Raw genomic sequence first — 14,984 nt, 5'->3', positions numbered from 1 at the left:
TATATATATATTTATTATATATATATATATATACATATATATATATATATATATATGTATTAGTATATATATTCATCATCGTTTCACGTCTGCTTTCCATGCCTGCATAGATTGGACAGTTTGACTGAGGATGCCCTTCCTAACGCCAACCACTCCGAGAGGGTAGTGGGTGCCCGGTTTCACACTGTCTGTTTGTATAATGTAGCTGTGATCATTTTTGGTTAGGTTTAATATATAACAGCGTTTTTCAATCTTATCATTTCGGGTCCCCTGTTTCAATTGGTGCCTCCAGCCGTATGAAAATTTCCTGACCCCCGCCATTGTCAGAAAACAGCTTCAGGACTTGTGAAGAATGAATTTGTAGGTAGTCTGTTTCTGAGAGCTATTCTATTGGACCGCTGTCTAATCATTAAAATATTGATTTAATTATGAACATAGAAAGAAATTATACATTAATTCCTTTTTTTGTAAGCAGTTGTATCCGTAAAAATTTTATTTACAGAGAGCAGAAATTGAAAGAAGATATATGAAATGAATGTGTGTGTGTGTGTGTGTGTGTGTGTGTGTGTGTGTGTGTGTATGCATATGTGTGTGTGTGTATGTGAGAGAGAAAGAGAGATAGATCCTCTACATGATAGCTAGACCTGGTAGAAATAGCCAAATCTCCCTCAAAACACACTACTGTCTTAATCCCACAATTCTGCCTATTACATAGTTTGAATGAGAAACTATAACTAAAGATTAAGATTATTAACCCCACAAAGAGGTGAAAGGAGAGACACAGCATAGCAAAAGTTTTGGCTGACTGTTATCCCGTACTCCCTTTGTTGCTAGCGAAATGGTATATGCCGGCTGTGTGAGCAGCTGGTTGTTTTAATGGTGGAACAAAGAAGGCAATTCCATTAGGAAAAGTTTTAATCGATTTTCTCAGTAACTATGGGGGCTAGGAAAAAATACAAACCGCATTCCAATCTCTGCACCCGTCTCCACATGTGTGCCATTTTTCACGCAAATCTACCCAGCCGTTTGGCTGTGAACCTCAAGACAAGAAAGAATACAACGATGCCCATGTCCAATTTATATTATATTATATTATATATATATATATATATATATATATATATATATATATATATATATATATATATATATATATGATATATATATGTGAACCTAACTGTAAATTGGAGAATGTCATAAAAATAACCAAACAAGAGAAAACCTAGAATAAGCAAAAACAATAGCTTGGAATTGGCACTTTGGTAATCAGAAAGTACTAATAAAAACAAAAATAATTCTAATTAATATTGAATTTTAATTAAGTTGGTTTTTTACAACTTCTGGTGATGTTTTTCTTATTAGCAACAAAATTATTCAATTTTCTAAAAGTTTGTTGCTCTACTATTTTCATCAGATATTGTTCCATTTTTCTGTAGCCTAACATTACTTTTTCAATGGTTATCTTCTTTTGTAGCCTCAGTGACTATCTTTTTTAATTAAGAAGAAAATTGGAGAATGTTACTATGCTTTCAGATACAGGAATATCTAAAAAGAAACAAATACATTTGAAACTTTATTTTTCCATCATGGCAGTATTTACACCAATTTTTGCTTTTTACCAAACATTGCATGAAATAATGTTAAATAGCAAATTGAAAGAAATAATGCAAAAGTATATTTAGTAGCACACCTTGAAGGTATACCTCTGTTTCATTTCTCTTTAACCATTTTATTTCCATATTTCTGCATTTTTTAAATGCAGAATTTTAGTAAAATAAGCTTGCCATTATGTTTATGTATTTGTTTTGAAAGATTCTTCATGTGGAAACATATTGAAACAGATATTGTTATACTTGGAAATGGTCAGTCTTTTGCCAATTAAGCATACATACTATTTATTTGATCTTCACTTTAGTTTTATTAGGCAGAGCAAGAGGAAACGCATGGGACAGAGAGTCACTGAAGAGGTCACAGAATGTGTGACGAAAGAACTTTGATGGACAAATAAACAAAAAATAAATAACACTAATAAAATTAAAATTAAGATCAAATAAATAGTGTGTGTGTTTGATTGGCAAAAAATGACCATCTTCAAGTATAAAAAAAAAACTTTGTCATTATTGAACTGGTATTGAACATAAATTAACATGAAATTTTGATAGAAAGGTTTAATTTAGATCACTTTAAAGCAAGAAGTAACCTAGAACCAGGGTTGGCCTTAGATTGGGCAAGTATTAAAAGGATTAGAAGTATATTTATTAAGTAATTTAATCTATCAATCCTATTAATTATCACAAAGTAAGAGATTAATGAGTTTGTAATTACAGTAAAATTTCCTTAAGTTTGCTCTATATTTTGGGTTTAAATTCTCTGTGGTTATTAAAATAACTTTTAATTATATAATGAGATAAGTTTAACTTATCATTGTTTCTTCTTTACAAAAATAGTCTTCTGCTTAATTAAAAGAAATTATCATTAAAGTAAGAGTAATATTACCTGTTATTTCTGCTGTTTTAATGGCAACTGGTATATCACCTTGTCTGCATCGTATAATTAAAGCGTTTGATGGGAATTACTTTTTTAAATCTTAGTTTTGTTTATATTATAAAAAGAAATGTTAATTATTTTTCTGTCAATTTGTCTTGCTGTAATAATTACAAGTAACATTTAATTAATTTTACTGAAATCCTTGCAGAATATGAAATAGTTCCTCACACACAATTAATATATATTTAGATAGAAAAGAAAAAATGTAATCCATAATCAATTGTGATGCAAAATCAGTTAAATTTTTTTTAGATGTGCTACATTTAATCACATAAATGTTTGGTTTCCTATAGTGAATTTGTTTTAGTTTCATATAATTAATTAATGAAAGCATTGGATGTCTACTTCATGGTGTGTAAATATCTATCTTATTGCAGACATTCTGTTCTTTATGGTCAAGATTCTTAATCCTGTATTACTTCAGGACTTCTGAAGAAAGTTATCTCTAAAAGACAAGTATTCTATCTAGAGATATTTCACACATCTGCTTTAAGCATCATACTCATGAAAGGATTAACTTAATTTAAATCAGAAAAACCTCTTTCTTCATTATTTAAAACAATTTTAAGCCTGTTGGTTGGCAGCGAGATTGCTTGAAACAGCCAATGTGGCTGTCAATCAGCTGTAATCCAACCAGCTTTCAATGGTCAAGGACCTCAGATCTAATTTGGCTGTGGAAAATTTTATGTTGTGGCTGTGTTCAACTTCATTTTTGAGCCAAATAATTCTTTTGCTTTTCTGTCATATATATATATATATCATCATCATCATCATCATCATCGTTTAACGTCCGCTTTCCATGCTAGCATGGGTTGGACGATTTGACTGAGGACTGGTGAAACCGGATGGCAACACCAGGCTCCAATCTAAATTTGGCAGAGTTTCTACAGCTGGATGCCCTAGTGAAAACTTTGCTTTTCTAAGTGTTCATGATTTGATTCTTTTCATATTTATCTGCTGCTATTTTTGTGTTTATTGTCATCAATGAAAAACTTTTGTATTTTTTTTTTTTTATAAATCTTTAAATATTTGTATTAATGGACACCTTGTATGCTTGTGGGTTGTTCATCTGATATAATATTCAAACAATGTTTTGATGACACTGTAATCTATTTTAAACAAGATCCAAATAATTGTACAAAATTCACCAATTATTTTTTCCTGTTTGTGATATTTTATTTATTCCAGAACCACACACACACAAAAGGTATTGGATTAGATGTCATTTTTAGTTATCTTCAAGGGTTGTTGATTTTAATTGATGTCTTTATTTCATTTCTTACTTAAATATTATTTATGATATATGTATATATATACATATATATATGTATATATATATATATATATATATATATATATATATATATAAAATTGGTACACAGTTTCTTATTGTTTATATTAGTCTCTCTTTTATTTAATTTTTTAGAAAAATTATCTTTTTTATCAAAAATCTGAGATTACTATAAAATAACTTCAAACTATTGTGAAGGAAAATCAAAATCCCATCCCAACAGGGAAACAACATCAACGTAAGGGTTTATGATGGTTATATTGGAATGATATAACTGAACTGGTTACTCATTTTAAGCTTCTCTCTAAAAAGCTGCTCTGTATAGGTGAAATCTGTTTCCTTTTTAAATGTAATATATGTACTGTGATTAATGGTAAACATCTATCTCACTGTCTGCAAATAATAGAATTTTCAAATATGTTTTCAATAAAGTTTGCTGTTTATGCACTAAAATTATAAGCTGTTCTTTGACTGTTTTTTTCTCTTAAATGAAATGACTTTAGTTGGTGTTCACAGTTGGAGACATTATTGTTGTTTACTGTCTTCATTTCTTTTAAGAGGTTATCATTTCACTCACCTTGCTATGATAAGTGTTGAATTCAAGTCAAAAGTTAGATAGGCCCAAACTGTTTTGTAACCCCACACCTTTTACTTCCTTCTATAAGTTAATGGTGTTTCTTCTAATTATTGAATTGCAGTTTCTTACTTCTTTAGTCAGCAATGGGTATTTTCGTTCAAAGCAGTTACCTGTGTCAGTTAACTTAGACATTTTTATAATCTGTAAGAAATTCGTCCTCATTTAGGTTTTGAAGTTAAGCAGATACTAACATCAGTCTTGATCAAGGATACATTTTTTTTATGTGAATGATGTATAAAACTGCCTCCTTCTCTGTTGTAGCCCCACTGAGTCGAAGGGGATCTTAGTTTTGTGAACTACATGACAATTTCACTGGTGCTGATGCCATGAAAAAAGCACCCGGTGTACTGTAAAGTGGTTGGCATAAGGAATTTTATCCAACTGTAGAGACCATGCCAAAGCAGACATTGGAGTGTGCTGCAATCCTCAGACCTATTGGATCTGGTCAAACCATCCATCCATGCCAGTATGGAAGAAAGATATTAAATGGTGATGATGATAATGTATGAGTATGCTATTATATCTCAAGAGCCACTATTACTACATATATTGTATGGTAAAGTAAACATGACAATTCATGAAAATTGTTGATGTGAATATTTTACAGCTTCCCTAATGATCACTAATTAGCAGTCATCTAATATTCCACTTGGTGTTAATTTTTTTCCTTTATAGCTTCAGAGTATAATCTCATTTAATGATTTTATTAAGTTCCAACATCAGATTCCAAAGCTAAATAACTCTTAAGACAATGGCAATTGGACACAGTTTGAAGTAAAGAAAAATTAAATAAACATTATGATAATGCACAATTTTTCTTGTTATAAAGCATTTGAATTTTCATTGGTATAATAATAATAATAATTTTTACTATCAGCACAAAGCCTGGAAATTTGTGGATAGGGGCTAGATGATTACATTGGCTCCACTGCTGAACTGCGACTTAATTTATCAACCCTGAAAGGATGAAAGGCAAAGCTGACCGTTGTAGGATTTGAACGAACACTGCAAAGCATTTTCTAATGTGCTAGCAAGTCTGTCAGCTAACATCTTAATAATAATCATGATAATGATTTCTTTATTAATAAACGATCTGTCATGATTGTGTGATAATTTCGGTGATGATTGAACTCAATACTATATACTCAGGCCAAAGGAGTACAAATTACCAGAGAGACAGGATATCAAATGTGATAGATGAACAGAAACTTAATAGTAAGAGCAGTACTTTGGAAATGAAGTCCATAAACTGCTCAGAGGGCTTGTTTATATTTTTAATGTTTAATTTAGGAGGTGGTGGCCAGGTTTATTTGGGTAAGAATGGGGTGAAAGAAGTTTGGAGTTATTAACTAATATTGGCACCAAAGTCGATAAGCCATTATGAAGTTGCTTGACTTGCTAGAAATAGAGACTAACTCTTTAGCATTAAACTGGCCAAAATAATCTACTTGTTTTATCATCAAACTGGCCAGATCCAGCCTCCTATTTACCCTACACAATAAACAATCACACCATTGATATCTCAAAGCTACAAGGTAATGTATGATTAATTCATATCAATGTGAATAAATCAGCATTATCTCCCTGGCTGGCCAGCTCTTATCAAACTGTTCAACCCATGCCAGCATGGAAAATGGATGTTAAATGATGATGATGATGATGATGATACATTTAACACAGCAATTTGAATGTTAAAAGTCTAAATATCCCCCAAACCATACACCGTCATCTTAAAAAAGTGAATGACACACATTAGATAATGTAGTTCTAGATACTCCTAAAGTTTCAGGAGGGTCATGGCTAGAGTGACTTTGATCATAGGACTGAGATCAAGGTTACACTGCAACCAGCAACAATAATTTCTCTCTTTCTCCAAAAGGTGAGACTTGGGCATTGAATGTCAATCTGTGAAAACTGTAAAAAGATGAAATGATTCATTGAATTATAGTAACTTACATAAAGTATAGAGAACATCATGAGAGGTAGAAAGGGTAGCTAGATTTTAAAGGTATCAACTGTTGTATGCAGAAGTGATGACTAGACTTGTACGGATATATGTTGTGAAGATATATCATGTGCCATGTAATGACAGTCTAAGATACTCAAGATAGGAAGAGGTGACGTGAGTAGATTTCAGGATGTTTAGTCTTACAGATGAAGTTACAAAAGACAGACAACTAGAGATGAGATATACTGTACAGTAGACTCATTCAACTTTGGCAAGCAAAAAAAAAAAGAAAAAAAAACCCCCAAAAAACAATCTAGATAAAATTCACTTTAGTATATTCTTGGTTTTTATTTTATCAATTTCAGTAGTATAAAATAACTAAAGTAATCTCCGTGAAAGCTGAATAGTGATATTCTTTTGATTGATTTGATTGTGGGTAGAGATGATACTGAGCCATATCTAGGTTGATCATGTTGTCATCTCTCTAGACTTAAAACAAATACCAGTAATATACTGAGATTGATTTAAACGACCATTACACCTCTCCTAGAACAAGATCTTGTGACTTGCTATATGAAATCAAGAATATTATTCTAAAGAATGGTGATACAGAAGGCTAACATTTAATTGTCACAATAAACAATCACATGTCTCTATATAGCATGTTAAGGCAAGGTTTATAGACATCTAAAAAGTCTAAATAATTAAATTCCTCCTCACAGAAATTGTCAGAAGGAAGTAAATTATCTTGATTAATTACTTTACTTGTTAATGATCTTTAATCTTTGACTCATCTTAGAATCATTAACACAATTGGAACTTTCTGGAATGAAACACAGATAGTGCTGTATAGTCCTTGCTCTACATACAGAATTGTAAAAGTTGACACTGCTTAACAAAACCATTCGTAGTAAAAGCACCTGAAAAGTTTGTTTACAAAAATGACGAACTAATTGTAGTTCTTAAATCTGACAGAAAAAAGCAGGTAGGTTCGCTGGTGTAATCGGTAGCACACTTAGTTGTGTAAACAAAGAGGTTTAGGTTTGAGTCCCACACATACGGAAAATGTACTTTTTCCTGTCGAGGGCTTATATGTCCCATTATTAGACTATTTTCTTTAGTCATTGTGCAGTGATCACTATAAGCTTTAAACTTATAAAATACTATTATCACAAATAATTTATAAATAAAATTTTAAAACATTGTTCTAAAATATTTTTATTGTTCTTTTTATATTTTCATTAATTTTTGTTTACAAAAGAATAAGTTACAAAATAATTATACTAATTTTCTCAATTTATTTTCAGTAGTGTGAGTCCGTAAAGTCTTTTGGAATTTTACTACATCATCAAATATTTCCATAGTTTCTTGTTTTTCTTTGATCAGAATTTGTTCGTTATAAATATCAAGCAATTCTCGTATTTTAAGCTTTAATTCTTCAGTGGCAATTCTCTTCTTTGCTGAGATTGTCATCATATGATCGAATGTAACATTCTCATTTGGTAACATATACTTTTCCATATTTGCTAAAGATTCTGCAATGGAAATACAAAAAATGGTATTACAACTTATGAAGAACAACAAATTTCTGCCTGTCTGTCTCTCTCTGTATACACACACACATATATCTTTATCTTTTACTTGCCTCAGTCATGCTGGGGCACTGCTTTGAAGGGTTTTAGTCAAACAAATTGAGCCCAGGACTTAATTTTTTAAAAGTCTGGTACTTATTCTATTGGTTTTCTGCCGATACAGGGATATAAACACACCAACAATGATTGGCAAGAGGTGGTGGTGGGGAAAACAGACACACACACATAGATATATATATATGCATGCAGGCACACACACACACACACACACTTACACACACACACATTATGTACCATGTAATACCAGCACAGACAAATGACATTAAATAATGAAGCTTGGTGCCTTAATTCAAGTACCTAATTCAACTGAATCGTAATTATTTTTTAACTCGTCAACTATATATATATATATATAATAGGCTTCTTTCAGTTTCTGTCTACCAAATCCACTCACATGGCTTTGATTGGCCCAAGGCTATAGTAGAAGACACTTGTCCAAAGTGCCAAGTAGTGGAACTGAACCTGGAACCATATGGTTTGAAAGCAATCTTCTTACCACGCAGCCATGTCTGCACCTATATATGTGTTTCATTAGGCTGAAAAGACTTTATAAACTGTTACTCAGAGTTTCATGTAGTTGACCTTCAGTCAGTTGTATGCATTTCAAAGAGTACTATGGTTTATAAGTACTTATAAATAGCGGCAAACTGGCAGAATCGTTAGGACGCCGGGCAAAATGCTTAGCGGTATTTCATCTGCCGTTATGTTCTGAGTTCAAATTCTGCTGAAGTCAACTTTACCTTTCAGAGTCGATTAAATAAGTACCAGTTATGCACTGGGTCGATGTAATCGACTTAATCCCCTTGTCTGTCCTTGTTTGTCCCTTCTATGTTTAGCCCCCTGTGGGCAATAAAGAAATAAATTATCATTTAGTAACTCATTGAATAAACATTTAAAGCTGATGGGACAGAGCATTATAACTATTCAAAATAACAGAAAACTGTTGGATGAAAAACGACTGACCATAATGGAAAAATATAAACAGAATTAAAAACTGAATAATATAAATTGCCTATACTTGTAGAAACAGACATAATAAATAGAGTGAATGAAAAAAGCCATTTGGAAATCAGGGGTAAAATAGGTTGTAAATGATAAAATGTAAAATTAATACAATGGCAGACATATACCACAAAAAAAAAAAAGAAAGAAAAAGCTTAATACAAAAGAGGGTGAGTTGCAGTCATGGATGAAAATAGAAGAGGAATGTTGTTGTTGGCACGACGTCGAGGGTTCCAGTTGATCCAATCAACGGAACAGCCTGCTCGTGAAATTAACGTGCAAGTGGCTGAGCACTCCACAGACACGTGTACCCTTAACGTAGTTCTTGGGTATATTCAGCGTGACACAGTGTGACAAGGCTGACTCTTTGAATTACAGGCACAACAGAAACAGGAAATAAGAGTGAGAGAAAGTTGTGGTGAAAGAGTACAGCAGGGTTCGCCACCATCCCCTGCTGGAGCCTCGTGGAGCTTTAGGTGTTTTCGCTCAATAAACACTCACAACACCCGGTCTGGGAATCGAAACCGCGATCCTATGGGCGCGAGTTCGCTGCCCTAACCACTGGGCCATTGCGCCTCCAAAGAAGAGGAACACACAGAAGCTAAAAAGAAGACAGAAAGGAGGAAAGGAAGGAAGAACATTAATTTCCCTCCCTTGTAGTTAGTTCATTTAATTATCCTTTTTTTTTTGATACTCATTCACCGTTGTATAAATTTCTAATTTTCATTTTTATCTCTTGCAACATAATTTTAACTCTTGATTTCCAAAATGACTTTTTTTTATTCGCCCATTTCCTAAAGTATAGATGAATAATGTTATCCAGTTTTAATTCAATTTCGACTCACTTTTAATGTTTTACTCTTTTACTTGTCTCAGTCATTTGACTGCGGCCATGCTGGAGCACCGCCTTTAGTCAAGCAAATCGACCCCAGGACTTATTCTTTGTAAGCCTAGTACTTATTCTATTGGTCTCTTTTACCGAACCGCTAAGTTACGGGGACATAAACACACCAGCATCGGTTGTCAAGCGATGTTGGGGGGACAAACACAGACACACAAACATATATATATTTGGTTAATAAAATAAAAATAGGATAAAAATCTTTTACAAGAATTTTATCAGGAAGCTAGTGTGTAAAAAAATTCGTCAGGGAAATGTGTTTATTTGGGAAGTCTGGTGTGTGGCATTATTCTGTAGTAATGCTCTTTATATATATATATATAAACATATATATATATATATACATATATACGACAGGCTTCTTTCAGTTTCCGTCTACCAAATCCACTCACAAGGCTTTGGTCGGCCTGAGGCTATAGCAGAAGACACTTGCCCAAGGTGCCACGCAGTGGGAATGAACTCGGAACCACGTAGTTGGTAAGCTAGCTACTTACCACACAGCCACTCCTGCGCCTGTTTATATTTTTTTCTGTTACAGTCAGCTGTTTATCATTCAACAGATTCCTGGTATTTTGAATAATAATAATAGGTCAACTTTCAGAATAGCTGCACTAAACAAATACAAATACATATATTCAGTTTTTCAATTTCTTGTATTTCTCTTACCTGGACGCTGTTGCACCAAGTCTAAAACTTCTTGTGCTATTTGTTTATCTTTTTCATTTTCCACTTTATTCAAAACAAGAATTGCAGGCTTTCTAATTAAATCTGGCTGATAAAGTTCTAACTCCTACAATTAAAAAGAAAAATGTTGCTTAGGAATTAAAAAATATAATTCTGCTGGTTTTTGGTTGTCAGAAATTAAAACAGAAAACAATAAACATGTTTTATGAACCAACCTTATTCAGAAGTAAAACAGTTTCCAAAGCTGATCTTTTTTCTTTCTCCATTTGTAGCTGGAAGCCACGAACATCAACAACAAACAACAGTAATTTGGTTCTTTCAACGTGTCGGAGAAACTTGTGCCCCATGCCAAGGTTTAAATGGGCTCCTTCAATTAGCCCAGGTAAATCAGCAAGTTTTATCTGTTCAATAGTAACAAGAGAAATTGTAAGAACAGAAATAAATTTATTTCTCAAACACGTGATAATGCTATAAATAGCGTGATCAGGATAAATTATCCATTTATTGCAGAAAAATACGCTACTGGCCAGCCATGAGACTCGAACTCGCATCTCTGTGATTACGCGTCAAGTGTTTTACCATTAAACTAAATTGCCCAGCAACAAATTCTTCTGCAATTTTAGAACTTATAAATTTAGCTTCATAAGACGCTAACGTTAAATTCATGGCATGGGTTGGATGGTTCGATTGAGGACTGGCGAGCCAGATGGCTGCACCAGGCTCCAATCTGATCTGGCAGAGTTTCTACAGCTGGATGCCCTTCCTAACACCAACCACTCTGAGAGTGTAGTGGGTGCTTTTACGTGCCACCGATACAACGGCCAGTCAGGCGGTACTGGCAACGGCCATGCTCAAAAGGTGTTTTTTATGTGCCACCTGCACAGGAACCAGTCTAGCAGCACTGGCAACGACCTCGCTCGAATGTTGTCTTTCATGTGCCACCGGCACAAGTGTCAGTAAGGCGACACTGGTAACGATCGAATGGTGCTTTTTACGTGCCACCAGCATGGGAGCCAGTCAGCGGCACTGGCAACGATCATGCTCAGATGGTGCTCTTGGCGCTCCACTAACACGAATACCAGTCAAGCGGTGCTGTCATCAAATTTGATTTCGATTTCACTTGCCTCAATAGGTCTTCGCAAGCAGAGTTTAGTGTCCAATGAAGGAAAGGTATGCATAAGTGGGCTGGTTACACCCCTGGCATAGGCCATGGGTTATGGTCTCACTTGGCTTGCCGGGTCTTCTCAAGCACAGCATATTTCCAAAGAGCTTGGTCACTATCTTGATCAAATTTAGTTTAAGAAGCACCTGGTGGCTAATAGAAGTATTCCACTATTTGTAGAACATGTAACATTTCTATTTTCTAGGACACCAGATGGATGGATTCATTCACTTACACCTGTGTGTTGAATCTGCTGATTAAATAGCATCAAAGAGGATTTGAAAACACCACAGACACTGTCCATTCCTCTAGACCAAACCAATAGAAAAAAAGGAAAAAAATATATTCTTAGTGGAATTGTTAAGTCAACATACTTGAGTCCAGTTCACAACAACACTTGCTGTAACAATTTGTCTGTGCCATTTTCATCAGAAGATGGAACCACTTTGCACAAGAATTATTTCTGATTCTTGAATTTATCATTGATAATAAAAAGCTTTTGTAATAATTTCCCCTCTTGGCAGTGGTGTGATGCATTTAGATAATTGTAGCTGACAGGTATCTTCACTGCTGTATGTACTGCTGATTGCATGTAATGTTACCTAGCTTAGAGTTTATGCAAGATTTAATCAGTGGCAACCTCACAGGTATTGTATCATTTTAATGGCTGCTTTCATAATTTTTTCATTTTAGTGATGTGGATTCTGAAGATCATTATCATCAACATCATTTAACGTCTGTTTTCCATGCTGGCATGGGTTGGACGGTTTGACCAGAGCTGGCAAGCAGGAGTGTTGCATCAGGTTCCAAGTGGATTTGGTTTGGTTTCTACAGCTGGATGCTCTTCCTATCAACCACTTTACAGCATGTGCTGGGTGGTTTTAGCATAGCACCAGCACGGGTGCCTTTACATGGTGCCAGCATGCATGCTTTTTACCTGGCGCCAGTTTGGGTACCTTTCACATGGCACCAGTACGGGTACTTTTTATGTGGCACTGGACTCTTGCAACCAAATTAGGAGAGTAGACACTTGAAGAAAGATAGCTACTGGACAGAGGAGACACTTTAGTTCCAGCAAACAGTCTCTAGGGCCAAAACACACGATTAAAATGCATGTAATTCAAGCTTAGAATTGGTTAGTGATAAGAAAGACATCCAACCATACAAACATGTATCAGCACTCCACAGCCCCCACCCAAAATAAACAAGCCAGTCACAAAACAAAAATTGTGCGGGTTTCCTCTTGAGTATTACATGACAAATAACTGACAAATGTGTCCAACTTTGCCTGCAGGTAAATATGGAAGATTGAGAATGATGTATAATTTAATAAAAGAAACTTACCTGTCTGTGATCTGAGTACTCAATCATGCCAATCTCAGGGCAAAGAGTAGTAACTGTAAAGTATAATACATGTAAATTAAATCCAGTTTCTCTGCTTTGAAAAACTGAGACATGAATTCTGATACAATTTTTTTTGTTTTAGTTTAAAATCAAAATTAAAAATGACAGAGATGGATTCATAAACCAAAAGCAAGGAAGTACAAAATCTAAAATTAAAATCCAAATTAATGAAACTCAAGATGTTTTATAAAATCAAAGTCGAATTTCAGTTTTTATACTGAATTTCAAATCAAATTTGCATTTAAAATTTTAGTTTCTAAATTTAAAAAAAATTGATTTCTTTCTTTTCAATTCAATTTAATGAATATGAAATTGTTGACTTAAAATAAAAAGAAACTGAATCATAATTTCTATTAGAGATTAAAACACATATGTGAAAGCAACTGAAAAATAAGTCTTTGTAAAAACCTTTTATTATAATAAAAGAATTTGACACAATATAGGTACAACCATGGCTGTGTGGATTAGAAAGTTTCTTCATAAAAATGAGGTTTTGGGTTCAGTGTCTTCTGTCACAGGCTCAGGTTGACCAAAGTTTTGTGAATAGAAATGGTAAATGGAAGCTGAAAGAAACTCATCATATATGTGTGTGTGTGTGTTTGTATCTCCTGTTTTGACACCACATGATAGCTATAGATGAGCATCACTGTCATGCAAGTAGTGCCCTTCATTTCCCTTATTCTGCAGAAACAAGTCTGGCCATGGGGAAATATTACCTTTCTTGAAGACAGGTTAGAGTTGGTGACAGGATAGGCATCCACTTGAAAATCTACCTCAATGAATTCCATCTGATTCACACAAGCATGGTAAAGTGAAAGTTAAAACCATGATGATGACAATAATGATTAATAAACAACAGGAAAATTCTTTTTATATAAACATTTAAGTCACACAACTTTATCTGTTGAACCTATACTGGGTGAATTCTATTTTCGAGTACACCAAAAACATCTAGCCTGTTATGTCTACTACATAAAGACCTGTTGACATCCAGAAACTTGGCCCGTTAGTGTGGATCATGAGAATGAAATTTATATTTCTCTATTAGGAATGCTTTTACTAATTTTTACTTTCAAGATAGTATGCTAATTAGCTTAACAGATGAGATTTTAAAACAAAATTAATTATGTATCACAATTATGTAATTATACATTTAATGTTTAGTTTAATGGAATAGCTGTTGGAACACAAAGTATTGACTACATGTGAAGTTTATGCTCTTCTGCTTTTATTTTAAATACTTACATGGTAATGGAGCTACAGTTGGCTTAGCTTTGGAGAGAGCTCGAAGAAGAGTTGACTTTCCTGCATTTGGAAAACTAAAACAAAAGAAAATAGGGAAAAATCTGTCACTTGCTTTCTTTGATACATCCAACACGTACAATATAAATGTGCAATTTCAACCCTCTACCAAAGCATGGAGAATACTTAGGCAAGATTCCTCATTGTATGATAATTAATTCATTAATAAAAATAGTAATTTAATTTCAATGCTCCGCAAGGAAATATTATTTTTGTTAGTAAGTAAAGTGACAGCTATGGACATATCTTGGTGTTATTGGTGTCTTCACTAAAATATAGACTTCTTAAACTTTTATCCATACCTAGATATAAAAAATATGGTAACGTTTACATAAAACGGCGCAGGAGTGGCTGTGTGGTAAGTAGCTTGCTTACCAACTACATGGTTCCAGGTTCAGTCCCACTGCATGACACCTTGGGCAAGTGTCTTCTACTATAGCCTTGGGCCGACCAA

General features: G+C 33.8%; 1 protein-coding gene across 1 annotated transcript in view; it reads right to left on the bottom strand.

The window, feature by feature from the left end:
- Positions 1 to 7,623: 7,623 nt before the first annotated feature.
- Positions 7,624 to 14,984, bottom strand: part of LOC106871042 (GTP-binding protein 10) — a 14,034-nt gene continuing 6,673 nt past the window's right edge. The window contains exons 5-9 of the mRNA XM_014917303.3: positions 14,474 to 14,547; positions 13,169 to 13,221; positions 10,878 to 11,063; positions 10,645 to 10,768; positions 7,624 to 7,958 (exon numbers count right to left, since the gene is read on the bottom strand). Of these exons, the coding sequence (XP_014772789.1) occupies positions 7,702 to 7,958; positions 10,645 to 10,768; positions 10,878 to 11,063; positions 13,169 to 13,221; positions 14,474 to 14,547 (694 nt within the window). The 3' untranslated portion in view covers positions 7,624 to 7,701. The remainder of the gene's footprint in view (positions 7,959 to 10,644; positions 10,769 to 10,877; positions 11,064 to 13,168; positions 13,222 to 14,473; positions 14,548 to 14,984) is intronic.

Source organism: Octopus bimaculoides, chromosome 9 (assembly GCF_046866305.1).
Source record: "Octopus bimaculoides isolate indiv1 chromosome 9, ASM4686630v1, whole genome shotgun sequence".
Classification (NCBI taxonomy): Eukaryota; Metazoa; Mollusca; class Cephalopoda; order Octopoda; family Octopodidae; genus Octopus; species Octopus bimaculoides.
The sequence above is the reverse complement of the archived record's forward strand: the minus strand, read 5'-3'. Positions and strand labels throughout refer to the sequence as shown.